The 16711-nt window shown below is 54.6% G+C and overlaps 3 protein-coding genes across 6 annotated transcripts; all 3 read left to right on the forward strand.

Annotated features, from left to right (window-relative positions):
• Positions 1-30: 30 nt before the first annotated feature.
• On the forward strand, positions 31-6911 carry SNRPA (small nuclear ribonucleoprotein polypeptide A). Its single transcript, XM_069078916.1, has 8 exons — positions 31-182; positions 484-651; positions 2277-2372; positions 2552-2724; positions 5088-5264; positions 5545-5718; positions 5809-5897; positions 6523-6911. Exons 3-8 carry the CDS (start codon positions 2300-2302, stop codon positions 6680-6682), a joined length of 846 nt encoding a protein of 281 aa, XP_068935017.1. The 5' UTR covers positions 31-182; positions 484-651; positions 2277-2299; the 3' UTR covers positions 6683-6911.
• Positions 6912-11087: 4176 nt separating this feature from the next.
• On the forward strand, positions 11088-12737 carry MIA (MIA SH3 domain containing). Its single transcript, XM_069078279.1, has 4 exons — positions 11088-11323; positions 11587-11720; positions 12013-12123; positions 12613-12737. The coding sequence occupies exons 1-4, from the start codon at positions 11194-11196 to the stop codon at positions 12634-12636; spliced, it is 399 nt and encodes a 132-aa protein (XP_068934380.1). The 5' UTR covers positions 11088-11193; the 3' UTR covers positions 12637-12737.
• Positions 12738-13724: 987 nt separating this feature from the next.
• RAB4B (RAB4B, member RAS oncogene family) lies at positions 13725-16480 on the forward strand. Of its 4 annotated transcripts, XM_069079512.1 has the most exons (8): positions 13725-13883; positions 14041-14121; positions 14249-14363; positions 14464-14526; positions 14613-14767; positions 15530-15625; positions 15795-15934; positions 16392-16480. In XM_069079512.1, exons 1-7 carry the CDS (start codon positions 13868-13870, stop codon positions 15908-15910), a joined length of 642 nt encoding a protein of 213 aa, XP_068935613.1. In that variant the 5' UTR covers positions 13725-13867; the 3' UTR covers positions 15911-15934; positions 16392-16480. The 4 variants fall into 4 exon arrangements, with proteins under 4 accessions (XP_068935613.1, XP_068935615.1, XP_068935616.1 ...); XM_069079514.1 differs by lacking the exon at positions 15795-15934 and having other exon boundaries at positions 15530-15600; positions 16398-16480; XM_069079515.1 differs by lacking the exon at positions 15795-15934 and having other exon boundaries at positions 15530-15586; positions 16405-16480.
• The last annotated feature ends 231 nt before the right edge of the window (positions 16481-16711 follow it).

Raw genomic sequence — 16711 nt, forward strand, 5'->3', positions numbered from 1 at the left:
CAATGTTGCATTCTGATTGGCTAAGAGTGCGCAGATGGGGCGGGGATATCTCTGGTTGTTCAGACGTCCCGCATCTGGATTGGTTCTCTTAATGATGGGGGGCGGGGCCTAGTGCCGCCGAGTCCCGCGGAGGAGGGACCCACCAGAGAGCCGCCGACGTGACTCGCGGACGCACGCCATTAGTAAGTATTCCCCACAGGCGACCGCCTTCGGGCCCGGGCGGGCGGCGCGCCGGGCTCGGGTCCTTCCTCCAGCCTCGGAGTCCCCCTCGACGGCCCCACTCCCCATTCTACCCCTTTCATCCCCTACCGGTCCCCCTCTCTCGGGCTCTTGTTCTCCCGGGGGGGGCGGGGCTAGGCGAACGCCCGCCAATGGCGGCGCGCCGGGCCGGCCCTCAGGCACGTGGCCGTGAGCGCGCGGGGGGCTGCCGGAGGCCGGAGCTCCATAGCCGGACCCTCCAAGCACCCTTATCTTCCCTCGCAGACCCAGCCTCCGTCGTTCCGTGGCTCCTGCAGCCGAGCTTCGTGGGCACCCGGGGACGCTGCTGCTCCTGGATCGGCCGCCCGGGGCAGGCGCGGTGGTGGTGCGGTGGCCGGAGCCCTGGATTTGGACCTAGAGCCGTGGGGCGCGGACCGCTGGCCGTGTGAACCGGCAAGTCGTCGCCCTCTCCCTCCCCTCCCTTCTGATTTCCCCGTCTGTGTCCCGGCCCTGCACACCCTGGGCACCTGATAAATGTTGGCCAAGACCAGCTTGGTGAGCTTGAGAGGCAGGAAGAGCTGTGTTCGAATTCTGCAGCGTGAGCCAGGGCCGGCCCAGCCTCGGGTGCCTCTCGCCTCGCCCCCTCTTCCAGAGCCCGCTGCTTCCCGGGTGCACGGGGCTGGTTCTGCGCTGGGACCGCCCTGGGCCTCCTTGAGGAAGCCAGCCCTCGAGCCCCTCGGAACCCCCAACCCTTGCCACGGGCAGCCGATCCTCTCCTCCCACTCCCCTGCGGCCCCTTAGCCTCTGCGCCCTTTGCCCCTTCCCAGCCTCCTAGGAGCCGCCTTGGCTTCTCACCTTGCCTGAAATAAGTTGTGATGGGGGTGATGGGAATGGATGTTGACTTGAGGCGCAGGCTGGGCTAGAAGGTTGGGAGATGCTTGGGCCGCTCATCTTGGAGGGCCTAGAATGCCACCCTGAGGCAGAGGGGTCCTTAAGGTCTTTGAGCAGAGGTGTGAGTGGATCGATCAGATCGAGGTTAAGTGAGTTGTCTGAGGTCACAGCTGGTGCTTTGCCCGCTTCACCATCTTGCTGCCTCCCAGCTTTGAATCTTAGCGGATGAGCTGTGTGACTTCCAGCTTTTTTTACCTCTTGTATTTCTGTTTCCTCGTCTCAAAAATGGGTGTAGGGCATCTCTCTTTACCTCATGGGGTTGTTGGGATGATAGGTCGTGACAACATATTTGAAAGCACCACATCCAAAGAACTCGGTGTTTGGTTAGGCCTCTGGTTTTGTCCCGGTGGCAGATCAGCAGCTCATCTGGAATGGGGTGGTGCCCTTCCTTGTGTCACTGAGCTCATGGAACTCACTGAGGGCCCCCCAGGCAACACAGGTCTGAGGCAGGGCTCAGTTTCCCCAGGCTTCCCCTTGAGCCTCCGTGCTGGGCCTAGCAACCTTCCTCTCCTGTAGTTCCTTTACTCTTTCCCTGCCCGGGAGAAGATTTGCCTATGATGTCCGCGTGGCCCGTTGGTGCGCCTCGTAGTGTTAACGATTTTCTTGTGCTCCTGCTTGTAACATGTGTCTATTGAGTTGAACTGAGAGTCTGTTTTGTGGGGGCCATCCATGAGATTCAGTTCAATAAGCATTTCCTTGGTGTTCTTGGTGAGTGAGGCCATTTCAGAGTCTACATCTTAATGCTAGGAAGGTGTCTAGGATTGGGTTGGGGAGGTCTCTGCCTTCCCTCCTGCTGCCCCATGCTTTCTGGGAAGTTCACAGGAGACAAGTCGGGGAGGGAAGAGGAGTCAGCCTTGCTCTGTTTGGGTCTAGAAATCAGGACTAGAATTGGTGGATGATGAGTTGGGGGGTCAGATTTTGGCCAGTTGTAAACAGCAGTTTGTGAATGCTGAGAAGTGTCCCAGGGCCCAGTGGGCTGCCTCGTGAGGTCTTCAGCTTCTCTTCCAGGGGATGTTGGAGCAAGAAAGGCCTCTTGCTGCCTTGACTGTGGCCCTGGGATTCTTGGGAGGAAGCAAGGGCTGAAGGAGCCCTCGAGCTGGAGTAACCCAGGCCCCCTCTGCTTTCAGGCCAACCTCAAGAGTTTTTCACCATGGCAGTACCCGAGTCACGTCCCAACCATACCATTTACATCAATAACCTCAATGAGAAGATAAAGAAGGATGGTGAGTGTGAGGCCCTTCTTTCCCCAGCTCACACTCCCCCCAACCCTTGGGGCAGCCATCTGAGGCTTGGGAATGAGGGCTCAACCTTGGCCTGGCTCAACAAGTGTGGCTGCTGGGGCTTTTTCTTCTCCCTGAGGGAGGCTACTGCCTGACAGCCCTGTTTTGCCATTTTTCCCCAGAACTGAAGAAATCCCTCTATGCCATCTTCTCCCAGTTCGGTCAGATTCTGGACATCCTGGTATCGAGGAGTCTGAAGATGAGGGGACAAGCATTTGTCATCTTCAAGGAGATCAGCAGTGCCACCAATGCTCTACGCTCCATGCAGGGTTTTCCATTCTATGACAAACCCATGGTTAGCACTTTAACAAATTTGGGTCCTTTTAAAACATTGATAAACATTCTGAGACCCCCCACACATGGGTCAGGGGTTTGAAAGAGGGCATGATCCCTCATTCAAAGACGTAACCTCCTGGGGTTAGAGGTAGAACATGTGCCAATACGCATAACGGGTGGGGCAAAGGCTGGATCTTTTTGGGTTTGGGAGGTGAACTGGAGCAGGGCCTCAGCAGCTGGAGATTGTGAGGGGGTACTTTCTGGACATGGTGAACTTGTGTGTGGCAGAGGAGAGGGCAGGGGGAGATGAGGGCACAGTGGGTCATTCTGACTGGCCTGATGCTGTGCTGTGTGTGATGTGGGGATGGAGGCTAATGGGAGAGATGAGTGCTAGGTTATGGAGAGCTGCAAATGAATGAAAGAGCACCCATTAACACTCATAGTGTATGCAGTGCTGAGCTGAAAATACAAATAGAAGGCTCAGTCAGCCTTTCCTCCATGGCTTACGTTGGGAAGACTGTAGTTTAGTCTAAAGCCAGTGGGAATCCCCCAAAGGATGGGGTGTGGAACACCTCCCACCTAGAAAACCACATTAACATTATTCTTGTTCTGTTATGTTTCTGTTTGTTAAATATTCCTGATCCCATTTTAACCTGGCTCTTGCATGGGGTCCTGATTTTGGCCCCTCTGCTCTCTTGAGGGTTTCGAGCAGGGGAACAGCTTGGGCTGCCTGGGAGAGGACAGAGAAGCCCAAAGCTTTTGGGAGGTTGTCCCACATGTCTGTTCGAGATGTTAAAGACCTCTGCCTTTAAGTTGCAGATGTTAAAAGCTCTGGGGGGAGGGTTGCCTTATACCTTATCCCACATTTAACTGGCTCATAGATCTAAGGCTAGAAGAACTCTTAGAGGCATCTGTTCCAGCTCTCATCTTTCAGAGGAGACTGAGGCCCAGTGAGGTCAAATGAGTTCCCCAAGGTCACACATAATAAACATCCAAGACAGAGCTTGAATCCAGGTCCTGTGACCCTAGCCATGGCAGGCTTTTCCAGTGCTGGTCCCCTCCCTTAGCACACAGTGTGAGTTGCTGGGGCCACCAAGGGCCAGCCTCAGGTCATTGTGTAGGGAAGATAGCTGGCCCATCTTGCAGTGTCTGTCCCCTCTTCATCCTCAGTAGCTGCCCGAACCAGAGGCCCTATAAGCCCAGCCTCTTTTCCATCACAGTCATTCCAACATGGCCCCTCAGGACCATCCAGAGTCTTGTTGGAAGGTCTGCCTTCCAGTCTCAGTTGTGATTCTAGCTGTATTGTTCCACTGCACAAGTCAGTTATTCTGGGAGCTAGTGTCCTCTTTGTGAAATGGGAATAGCTGCATTTGACCCACCCACTTCCTGGAGGCCGGGGTCCCTCACCTAGCCTTTATACCTACTATATGCTCTTGAGAACCTCGGAATCAAATGGAGACGTGGTGCAGACACCTTTGAATAGACAAGATCTAGGCAGGATAAACAGTGTGGTAGTGAGGGCCTCAGTGGAGAGGGCACTGGGCCTGGCCTCTTGAAGACCTGAGTTCAAATCTTGTTAGTTGTGTGACCCTGAACATGTTGCTTCCCTGCTGTTTGCCTCAGTTTACCCTAAGTGGTACATAACAGCTTCACATCTCAGGGTACTTGGGAAGACTGAAAGGGAACATGTTTGTGGAGTGCCTAGCACAGGGCCTAATATGTAGTAGCCCTTGAGAGATGCTCATTTTCGTGGATAAAGAAAGTGCTTTTTGAGCCTTAGTAAAGTGGGAATTATGTTATGTGGGCCCTGGGTCTCATACAGACATAAGTGGAATTTGCAATGGCTTGATCATGTGACTAGCCGAGTCTTGGTACCACCAGGACAGGTGATGGAGAGCTCATTTTTGCTGACTAGCTTGGGTTGCTAAAATTCTTGCTTATTTTGGGTAGAAAGAGGCTTTGTGTTCTTTCTGAAAAAGCCAGGCTTAAGTTGGTTCAACAACCTTGGGTTCCAGTCTCCTTGCTGTTGAGTGTTGACAGAAAAAGCAAGGGCTTGGATTGGGGGGGGGGGGGGGGGGGGGGGGCGGGGCAGGGATGGGGAAGCAGTCTTCAGGGACTCTAGCTTGGTGGGATGAAACCTGCCTCCTGGACCTTGCCACAGGGCTTTGGTTAGCTCTATGGGCCTGCACAGAACCCAGCTACTGCCTTCCCTTTTCTCATCACCTCCCAGTCCTGTCCCCCTCATACGTGGAGGGCCCCCATTGCTTTCTTGTTCTCCCCTGGGCAGGGGGAGCTGCCCCCAGACCTGCTTCGAATCTGTCGCGGAGGGAGAGTGGATGGAGAGGGAGCCCATTGCCCACGCATCTTTCTGGGTGATTTCAGAGAATCCAGTATGCCAAGTCAGACTCGGACATCATTGCCAAGATGAAGGGCACCTATGTGGAACGTGATCGAAAGCGGGAGAAGAGAAAACCCAAGGGCCAAGAAACACCAGTGGTCAAGAAAGCTGTTCCAGGCGGGGCGGCTGCCCCAGTTGTGGCTGCAGTCCAGCCCGTCCCAGTGAGTGTCTCCTGGTGTATACACAGCTGAGCTTGTGGCCATGGTGTTGGTGTGGCCCAATTTCTGCCCTCACACATCTGCCCACACCCAAAGTCATCTTTCCTTGTAGTGACTCCCCATTCCCTTGTTTTTTGAGAGCTTAGTCTCCTTGTCTCAGACTCAGTTTCCCCATTTGATGACTATGACTTCGTGTTTGTGTCTTGCTTCCAAATCACTTTTTCACCCTGATTTTCTGTCGCAGTTTCTACTATCCATGATTTTGATTGTTTCTCTTTCCAAGGGGATGCCACCCATGACCCAGGCCCCCCGCATCATGCACCATATTCCAGGGCAACCACCATATATGCCTCCTCCAGGGATGATCCCCCCACCTGGCCTGGCACCTGGACAGATCCCACCTGGTGCCATGCCCCCACAACAGATGATGCCTGGACAGATGCCACCTGCCCAGCCGGTGAGCCCAGTTTTGTTTCTTTTGTCTGCCTTGGGGGTAGGATTCAGCCTGAGAATCTCCCCCTTATGACTGGCTCCTCTTTCTTCATAGCTGTCTGAAAACCCACCCAACCATATCCTGTTCCTCACCAACCTACCTGAGGAAACCAATGAGCTCATGCTGTCCATGCTCTTCAATCAGTAAGTCTTGGGAGACCCGGGGTAGTGGGTGTGGCTGGTGTAGCCCCGCTCTTCACCCCCTGGTGGGCTGAGCCGTCTTGCTCCTCTCCCCTTGGCCCTTGGAGCCGTCCTTCCCCTCTTCTTGCTCACCCACAACTGGGACCTGGGCCTGACACTTAACTTGGCTCTACCTTGGACAACACTTCCTTTTCCGCTCCCTGGGCTGCAGTGCCTTCCTTTGATCCCATTGAGTGAAGCTTTGGGCTCAGCCACAGATCATGTGATGCCCTCCTGTCTGGTTCCTGGCTGCAACAGGGAGTCTGGGCTGAATTGGGAGTTTGTGGCCGGGTCATGGGACCTCTTGGAGCCTTGGTTTCACTTTTGTGTGAAATGAAGTTGGCCTGGATGGCCCTCCAAGGTCCCTGCAATTTCTGGTAGTCTGAGAGTGTAGAATTAGCATTCTGGTGGTCCTCCATGAACCCAGGTTTAGGTGGATACCTTGTGCTTGGATTCCAGCCCTGTTGGCTGCATTTCTTCTCCCCTTTGACCTGTTGCCTGTGTCAGAAATGGGTGGGTTGAGGGGGGGGGGGTTTGAGTTCCTCACTAGGGCCTTTCATGGTCAGAGTCCTCTATCTCCCCCTCCCAGGTTCCCTGGCTTCAAGGAGGTGCGTTTGGTCCCTGGGCGCCATGACATTGCTTTTGTGGAGTTTGACAACGAGGTGCAGGCTGGGGCTGCCCGAGATGCCCTGCAGGGCTTTAAGATCACCCAGAACAATGCCATGAAGATCTCTTTTGCCAAGAAATAGCCCCCCACCCCTGATCGTTCCCCTGTCCTCCCCCTCCTTCCAGGGTGGCCCTCCCCCTGCTTCTCTGCTCGGGGCTGTTGTACCCTGAAGGTAAGTCCCTGCTCCCTTCTCTCAGCCTGTAGCATGAGTGTGTGTGTGACCAGCATTGTACCCAGAGTCTGCCCTTCAGACATTGCACCTGGAGCTGGGGGCGAAAATAAAAGGTTGGCGGCCTAGGTTTTTTTCACAACAGTGGTGTCCTCAATTCTCTTATCCTAGGTCATCTGGTTCAAACACACATGAGATCTGCTCCCCTCCTACTTTGGGGGCTGTAGAGTCCTGAGGCTCCCCCGCCCTATGACGCACGGCCTCAGCGCCTGCTGTGGCTAGACTGTTGTGGATGGCTGGACTTGGGCACTGGGCTAGGAATACTATGTCCAGTCAGCACAACCAAAGCTTGCTTCTGCTGCCCCTGTCTCCTGTGCCAAGTTTCTCCTTGTATGTAGCGTTGGTCCATGGACCCCCAAACCCCGTTCTGGTGAAATGGGCCTCAGGACAGTCTAATCCTGGGCCAGCTCAGTCAGAGGTGATGGGAGAACACACACACACACTCTCTCTCTCTCCCCTTCTCCCTCTCTTTCTTCTCTCTGTCTCTCCCCCTCCCCTCCTCTCTCTTTCCCCCCTCTCTCTCTGTCTCTTCCTCTCTCTTCTCTCTCTCTGTCTCTTTCTCTCCTCTCTCTGTCTCTCATTTTGACATGTGAGGATGTGTAGCATCTCTCTAGAGGGGGCTCCTCTCCTTTCTTCAGGGGTATGTTCCGGTGTTGGGGTCCCTGGGTGCCTGCCTTCTGGCTTTGCCTCTTCCCCATCCATAGCTTGGGTTCTTGATTGCCAGCAGGTTTATTCTTTCTCTCCTTTTGTAAACTGCCATACAAATCTGGATCTGGAGTCAGCTTAAGGCTTGGAATCTCACAGCCTCTTTATTTGCCATGGGGATGGGGATGGGGATGGGGGGTGGGGTGGGTGGATGTGTCAAATCTTTACCTCCTGAGTCCCAGTTAACCCCTTGTAAAATGGGGGTGGAGGTAGCTAGGGGGTGCCACAGTGTATGAATCACCAGGCCTCCTCTTCCTGAGTTCTAAACCGGCCTCAGTTATCTACTAGCTATGTGAACCTGGACAAGTCACTTTATCCTGTTTGCCTCAGTTTCCTCATCTGATAAATGAACTGAAGAAGTAAATGGTACTCTAAAATTTTTGCCAAGAAAGCCCCAAGTGATATTCCGAGTCAGATACTGAAATGACTGAAGAACAAAAGAGGGAGGACCTTACATGAGCCCTAAATCTGTGCTCCCTCAATGGCAGAAATGACACTCAGACAGTCATGAGAAAGGCACTGCTGGGGGTGGGGAAGGGGAAGCAGTGGGACAAAGCTTGTATTTCTCCTTGGGAGTGAAATAGGGGATTGGATATACACACAAGGAAAACACGAAGCACTTCTGTGGGGAGAAAACCTGCTCCGGGATGAAGATGGCCCTGGGAAGGCTTGGAGGGGCAGGGGCTCCCCCAGGGTGGCTCTTCTACGATGTCCAAGTTAACTTGGGGCACTCAGTGATGAGCCCACGTCGCCATGTTTTTTTTTCTTGGAGAGCACAATTATTTCAAAGTGGGTATGAAATAGCTTGGATTTTAAGCAGGATGTTTCTCCCCATAAACAGGAACCTGGAGGACAGCGTGTGAGAAGGCATGGGCAGGGCAACTGGGTGGTAGAGTGAATGGAGAATTGGCCATTGAGTCGGGAGGACCCAAGTTCAAATCTGGCCCGAACACTTAGCTGTGTGACCCTGGGCAAATCACTGAACCCTGACTGCCTCAGAAACGGTTGGGGGAAGGATTGGAAATGGGAGGATTCTGACCCAGTCTGACTGAATCCCAAAGGAGTATAAGACCTGGGATTTTGTTGGTAGCTTTCAGTGAGGAAGGTCAGTTAGTCGTGCTTGTCCAGCCTTCCATAGACTTCCCAGCAGTGCCAAAGGCAGCCCTGGTTCTGGAGCCTTTATGGCGCCAAATCCACCTTCTCCTGGTTACACAGCCTTCTGGATGGTGGGCTGGGGGGAAGAAGGAGCTTGTGCCAGACAAAAGGAGTTTGTATTTCTTATGAGTGTGGAGGCAAGAGACAACATCTTTACTCGGGAGTGACATGTTCAAACCTGAGGTTTAGGGATATTAAGCTAACTTGAGAATATGGGTTAGGTCAAGGGTGGTGGAGGAAAAGGAATGGAAAGCTCTTAGGAGCCTTAACTTGGGCAGAGGCCTGTGAGTTGGGAGAAATGGGGAAAGAAGCAATGACTTGGGAGCTAGCCATGGGGAATGGGAGGAAGGCCAGAGTCAAAATGGTGGACTCCCAGAAGGAGGCACGGGATTTTAGGGGAAAGGTGAGTTCTATTTTGGGCATGGCAAGTTTGGAATACCTTTCATGAAGAGGTAGTGATGGGCAGCATGCGGGCACCCACGAGGGATAGACACATGCAGAAGAGAAATGGGGGCAGGAATGTATACAGATTGAGGAATCGTCTTCCTAGAGCCAAAAATTGGACCTGAGATCCCAGAGAATTGAGAAGAGGGCCCGTGAGATGAGACACTCATGCTTTGGGGACCAGGCAAAGCAAGGGTGTCAGGGAGAAGGTGGTTGACACTGTCAAACCTGTGGAAGAAGAGTAGCTGAGAAAAGGGGAAGCAGGGTTAAGTGAATTCTTTAAATGTGGGAGGGGACCTGAATAAGTTTGTAGTAGAAGGGTCAGTAACGGGGAGAAGTAGCCAATAGGGAATAGTTGAAGGAAAGCTTGGAGAGACCAAGAAAGAACGGGGTAGAAGCCGAGGATCCTCCTACATGAACCATTGGACTCCCAGGCTGAGTGCTGTGTGGGACAAGCTCACTGCTTGGGGGATGGCGGCCTTGTCTTCCTGGTGAGTGTGAAGTCCTGGCTGGGCGTGGAGGTAAGGAGCTGGAGAGGAACCCAAATCGACTTCTACCTGGGAGACTCCCAGAAGCGTTTGGGTTGAACCTTAAAGAAGTGGGAAGACTGAATGAACATGAAGTCATGCCAGATCTTACCAGCAAAGCCACAGAGGTGGGAGAGGGTGGGATGAGAACCAGAGGATGCAGCAGTTTTCCCAGGCACCTAGGCTGTGAAGGGCCACAGTGGGACAGGTAGAGAGTGGGGATCCGTTGAATTTGGGGGGTTTCTAGTGTTCCTCAGAAGATGGCAGGTATCGTGGGGCAGAAAGGATGGCTTTGTAGCAGCAAAAGTGAGACAGGAATGGCTCAGGAATTCTCCTGGGAGACAAGGCTCGTTAGACTATGAGCTCCTTGAAGGCTCAGGCTTTTTACCCCTTCCTCTCTCCAGCCTTTTTTTTTTCTCTTTATAATCAGTTCTTGGCACAGAGTGCTTAATTTTTGACTGCTTGGCATCAGTGCAGAAAGTAGGAGCGATGAGGAATGATGGGTGAGGTAAATTTCAGCTCAGTGGTTCCAGAAATGGAATCAGCTGACCCTGAGATGTAGAGGTGGTGAGTTCCCTGTCACTGGAGGTTTTCAGTTGGATGACCAGTGCTCAAGTATGCTATGGGACAGCGCGTGCTCTGCTGCTGACTGGAGGAAGGCGCCAATGAAATCCCTTTCTGTTAGAGTCCATGACTGGACCTTGTCTTTCCCCTTCTGAGTGTCTTCTCACTTGCAAAATGATAAGGTTTCAGGCAGCTAGGTACTTTGTGGTTTGGGAAAACAGAAGAGCATTTGGAATGCTGGAGTCAGCCCCACTGTTTCCTCTCTGTTGACCTTGGGGATCCTTCCCCTTTTGGGCTCTGTAAAATGTGGTTGGACCGGGTATCTTCCAAGGGAAAGGCCCACTTCTCAGTCCTTTGAGCCTCTGCCCTTTAGCTAGACTTTCTGAAATTATGGGGTTGGTCTACCTGGAGCACCTCACTACCATCTCCCCCAGGGCTGGGATGTCTGACTGCACTGGGATGCTTGTTGGAGCCTTGCAGGGAGGGAGGTCTCCCGGGGATGGGGCAGACTTGGAGGCGGCTCCCTCTCCACCCACTCCTCAAGAGCCTCCTTGTTCCCTTGCCCACAGGAAATTCTCCACAGGATTCCAAGGCTCTGCCTTCCTCTCCTATGATTTCTCTGGTTGTGGGGCCAGGAGGCAGAGCGGGAGGGCAAGATTTGATGCTGGCTAGGTTCTGGGGTGTTTTGAGAACAGGGTCCTTTTTTTTTTTTTTTTTTTTAGCATTTCCAGGAGGGTAGGAAATTCCAGACTGGGTCCCCAAGCAGTTCTGGGTTAGCAGCAGTTCTCTTGACCATTTGGAAACTTGAATCTGCTTGGGTTGGTTAGAAGTTGGAAGTTTACAAGGTGGAAAAGGACTCAGGGAGGGGATGATAACTACAGAATTGCCAGGCAGACCCCAGGTGAAGTGAGAAGGGTAGCTTCAGTCCATCCCTTAGACTTCACACAGATCCAAAGTCCCACATACACCATGAATTGCCCCTCTGCATCTCTGCTTCTTGCTGCCATTATTCTCAGCAGCCTCCCCAGTCTAGGCTTTGGGGGGCGACCAATGGCTAAATTGGCCTCCAGGAAGCTGTGTGCAGATGAAGAGTGCAGCTGTGAGGTTTTGGGGCAAGGGGTGTGGTGGGTATCCGGTGCTGGAGGGGGAAGGTGGGTGCTTTTGGCCTGGAAACACCTGTGATGGGCACCTTATGCTATCTTGGAAAGGGGAACAAGTGTGGTACTGTGCTACCTCTGGGTTTTACAGGATGATGCCAGGATTGGGTCTGGGCATTACTGGGCTTTACTGTGAATGCTCAGGAGGGGAGGAACACTCGGGAAATGGCCTCCTAAGTGCCCCCATTAATCCTTTCTGCCCCAGACCCCATCTCTCAGGCCACTGCCCTACAAGACTATTCAGCCCCAGACTGCCGATTTCTATCCGTGCAACAGGGCCAGGTTGTCTTTGTCTACTCCAAGCTGATGGGTCGAGGTCGCCTCTTCTGGGGAGGCAGTGTGAGTCTTGGCTGGGGCCCAGAATTGGGGAGGGATGCCAGAAATGCTGTTTTCTGGGGTTAGTGTGGGAGAGAAAAGGGATATGGTGGAAAGGGATTCTGACACCCCTATTTAAAAAAAAAATAGGCATCTAAGTAGCCTAGTAGAGCTGTGGAGCTGGAGTCAGGAAGGCTTGAGTTCAGGGCAAATTACCTCTACCTGCAGGCTTACTTCCGAGGGCTGTCGGGATGGGCTGGGGTGGTTCTGGCTTGCCAGCCCTTACCGCCTCCCGAACCTCCTTATCACACGCCAGGTTCAGGGGGAGTACTACGGGTCCCAGCCTGCCCGATTGGGCTACTTCCCAAGCAGCATTCTTCGAGAGGACTATGTCCTGAAGCCAGGAAAGGTGGAGGTGAAAACGGACGTGAGTGCCCGGCAGCCCCTGTAAATGCCCTTCCCCCTCTTTCTGCCCCCCTGGATGATTAAGCCCTGCCTTCTGATACCTGACCCACCACCTAATAGTCGATGGACCGAGGCAAGCAAGCCCCGTTACCTTCCTTGGGCCTCATTTTCCCCATCTATTGACTGAGAACCTCGGACTGAACAGATGACCTTTCTGAGCTACTCTCCAGTTTCCTCATATGCAAATTTGGGAACGGTTGAATCCAATAATCCTAAAACCTTTATTAAGGCGCACATTTTTATAGACCTGCCTGCCCTGCGATTCCCTGCCTCTTAAGATTTTTGTGGAAATATTTCGGTTTCCCTGGCACGGGGCTGGCACTTTGAGGACCCTCCCCCTTTTCCCCCAACTGCTACTTTTCGGACTCCCCACATCCCACTCCCCTCTTGCCCTTGGGGTTCCCGACCGCAGGTTGTGCCCTCTCTCTCTGCCCCCCCCCCCTCTTTACAGAAATGGGACTTTTACTGCCAGTGAGTCCAGGAGCAGATGCTGGCCCCGAGCCCCAGGACGGCTTCCCATCCTCTCCACTGTGCCCCTTGCCCAGATTTGTGCTAATAATATCCATATGCAGCAAAGAGCCTGGTGGTAGTGATTTTGTGTGTGCATGTGTGCGCGGGAGCGTGTGTAGGTGCAGGGTTGCGGGACACCCTGAGTCGCGGATTCGGGTTGTCCGCAAAGCGGGGCTTTGTGACCGTCACTAGTTGCTAGGCAGACTTTCCCTTCCAGAGGGCTCCGAGGACCCGGCTATTCTTGCCTCCTTCCGGCGAGGCATTGGAAATAAGCCAATCAGAAGGTGGGGGTGTGTCTAGGTCAGACTGGGGGGAGGAGCCGTAAGGTAAGTGATTTGGGGCTGGGAGAACTGACTCAAAAGGATGCCGAAGCGGGAGGGACCGCAATGGGAACAGGCCAATCAGGTTGCGAGATAGGGTCGCCATCACTCAATAGGAAGCCTCTTGGGAATCACCTAGCCAATCAAAAGAATCCCTAGGCAAGAGGCCACTTCTCCGGGTTGCACTCAGGGCTCGGCAATGATTCTTGATCAGTCGTCACGAGGGTGGGGCGATCCCGTTGCCCTTTTCTTTGCTCTTGTCGCCGCTCCTGGTCTCCTGCGCCTCTGGGCTAGTCCCGTCCCTGTCCTTGCCCCCTTCCTATCGCTCTCGGCTAAATCCCAGGTGCCAGTTTCCGAGTCCTTTCCTTTTCGTCGATCCCTGGCAGGCCTCTGGACCTCTTTAATTGATCCCTGGTCCATCCCGGGTCTCGGCAGGCCCCCCCCCCCCCCCCCCCCCTCTCGAAATCCCGTACTTCCAAGGCCCCGCCTTCTATTGCAGAGCCTGCCTCCTTCCCCTTCCTGACCAATCGTGGGCCCAGATTCCTCGCTCCGGTCTCCAACCCTCTCTTGCTGGCTCTGCCAATCCTCGGCCTCCTCCCTTCCCCCTTCCGTGGCCAGGACTAATCAAGAGCCGAGATCAGGGCCCTGCCCACTTTCTCCGGCCCCTTTCCGCGGGTCGTCCCCAGAAGCCTCGCACCCCCGCGCCGGCCTCGGAGCCAATCGCTTGCCCGAGCCGCGGCTCCGCCCCCTCCAAAAGGGGGCGTGTCTTCTGAGGCCGCAACGGGGCCAGGGCCGCGGCGCGGAGCCGGAAGGAGGAGGCGCGGGGGCCGGAGCCCGGAGCCGGATCCGCAGCCGCATCGGCCGCTGCGGCCAGATATGGCCGAGACGTACGGTGAGGAGGAGCCGGGGCCGAGGCCGGGCCGGGGCGGAGCGGGACCCCGGGCTCCCCTTCCCCCAGCGCTGCTGTGTGACGCGGGGCTGGGCGCTGCCCTCTCTGCTCCCCTCGCGCCTCTCCCTTTCCATCCCCATCTCTGTCTCCTTCTCTGCAGATTTTCTCTTCAAGTTCCTGGTGATCGGCAGCGCCGGCACCGGCAAGTCATGCCTCCTCCACCAGTTTATCGAGAACAAGTGTAAGGACCCCCCACCCGCGTCCGTGGTCCTGGCTGGGGAAGGGGCCAAGGGAACGGGGCTGCGCGGGTCTGGGGGGGGGGGGCTGGGGTCCCCACGCGGGCGCTGACTCCCCCTCGCCCTCCCCAGTCAAGCAGGATTCCAACCACACCATCGGCGTGGAGTTCGGCTCCAGAGTGGTCAACGTGGGGGGAAAGACAGTGAAGCTGCAGATCTGGGACACCGCGGGCCAGGAGCGCTTCAGGTGTGGGCCGGGGGGGGGGGGCTGCTGGGAGCAACGGGCCGGGGTCTGGGCCTGGGGCCGCAACTTCGGGTTCTCGGGACCCACCCACCACTCTTTGCAGGTCAGTGACGAGGAGTTACTATCGGGGAGCGGCCGGAGCGCTGCTGGTCTATGATATTACCAGGTGGGTGACTGGGGACCTGGCCGGAGGCTGAGAGGGAGGGGGGACACGCCACTGAGCCTCTGCTGCCTCCTCCCCCTGCTACCCAGCCGGGAAACCTACAATTCCCTGACCAACTGGCTCACGGATGCCCGGACACTGGCCAGCCCCAACATCGTGGTCATCCTGTGTGGGAACAAGAAGGATTTGGACTCAGAGCGTGAGGTCACCTTCCTGGAGGCCTCCCGATTTGCCCAGGAGAATGGTGAGCTCCCAGTCAGACCCGAGTGGGTTGGGGCAGGAATCAGCCACCTACACCAGGAGACTCCATCTGCCCTGAGAGCTCCATGGCTGGGCAACACTCTGTGTCAAGGTTATCCCAAGAGATTTGTCTACTGGGGATTCTGGGTGTTCTAAAGCTGCCCCAAGGGTTCTCCTTGTGATGCTGTGCATACCCCCCAGGGTTCCATTGACTTGTGATACTCTGTGTTCTGGGCTATCCCAAAGACTGTCTCCTTATGATAACCCTGTGTTCTAAAGATGTTCCAAGGGCCCTGTGCATTTGTGATATGTTCTAGAATATCCCAAGGGTTCTGTCCACTTAGGATACTCTGTGCTAAAGATGCCCCAAGGGTTCCATCCACTTGTGACGCTGTGTGCTCCAGGAGACCCAAGGGAGTTCTGTCCACTTATTCTAAGGATGCTCCAAGGGTTCTACTCATCCTACAGGCTTTGTCCATTTGATATTCTCTGTTTTAAGGATGCCCTAATGGTTCCATGCTCCTCTGTGTTCTAAGGATGCCCCAAGGGCTCTGTCTACTTGGGATATGTCATGTTCTAGGCTATCCCAAGAGTTCTGTCCCCTTTTGATGCCCTGTTTATGTTGATAGCACTCTGTGGTCTAACTGTCCCATGGGTTCTGTTCCTCTCTGATACTCAATGTTCTAGAGGTTAAGGGAAGGGGGAGTAGATGACATCTTTCCCACTCTGACTCTCTGGGGGTGAACTGGTTCCTTGCTTCATACAGAATTGATGTTCCTGGAGACCAGCGCCCTAACAGGCGAGAATGTAGAAGAAGCTTTTCTCAAGTGTGCCCGAACCATATTGAACAAGATTGACTCTGGTGAGGTCCCATGGGCAGCCAGGGAGGGGCTGGGGAGGCACACAGGGCCCTCTTTATCTCCATCTGTGTACCTGTCTCTGTGCATCTCTGTGTTGCTGTCAGTCAGCCTCCCAGTGGGCCTGTCACATCCCATACCTGTTTCCTTTTTCCTTGTCTCTTTTCCCCCTAGGTGAACTGGACCCAGAGAGGATGGGTTCCGGCATCCAGTATGGTGATGCCTCGTTACGCCAGCTTCGCCAGCCCCGGGGTACTCAGGCCCAGAGCAGACAGCAGTGTGGCTGCTGACTTTCCTCTCTCCCTTGTGGCTTTGAGGGTTGGACATCTGCCCCCATTCCGGGATGCCAGAGAGAAGCTGTGGATTAGGGACCTGGGGACTGGCTGCATCCAACACCTTTTCCCCATTCTGTTCCCTTTCTTTGCCTGGTTTGGCCCACAGCCCTCCTTCTCCCATTATGCCCCAGTTTCTCTGAGAGGGCATTAAGCACAGAGTGGGCTCCCTCTGTACTCCAGGGGGGACTGGGAGGGACCCCTGTCTGAGCCATTGGGGGTGGAGCTAGGGGGAAATGTCCCCCCCTCCCCATTTACTACCCTGAACCTTGGGGTGGCTATACCTGGCTTGTCACCAACCTTATGACCTTTTCCATTATCCAAACTCTGGGACCAGGGGCATGAGCCCCCACCAGTCTCTTCCCTCCCAGAACTCCCAGGGCCCTGCTGACTCTTGTAAATGGTATTTATTAGACTGGGGGGGGGGCATTAAGGTGGGGAGGGGACCATTGTCAAGTCTGTTTCCACATACACACGCACACACATTATATATATTGATATATAAAATGATGTTTTTTTTTTTTCCAACTCTGTCTCAGTTTACATAGTCTTGGGGTCAGGGAAATTCAGGAAAAGGGGTGGGGACCCTAGAATGATAACTTCTGGATTTAGGGGGTGGGTAGGCTCCAGTGGCTGGCACAGGGAATACACAGGATTCGAGGTCACGGCTGGGGTGGGGTGGCCTGGCCTGGGTGAGGTCTGAGGATTGTGGAGTGGGGGTCAAGGTCAGGGGTAAAGTTTGGAAGGGAGGAACCTGGG

This window comes from Petaurus breviceps, unplaced genomic scaffold (genome assembly GCF_028583685.1).
Source record: "Petaurus breviceps papuanus isolate PSGF00001 unplaced genomic scaffold, PetGlider_PUasm1.0 91041, whole genome shotgun sequence".
NCBI lineage: Eukaryota > Metazoa > Chordata > Mammalia > Diprotodontia > Petauridae > Petaurus > Petaurus breviceps.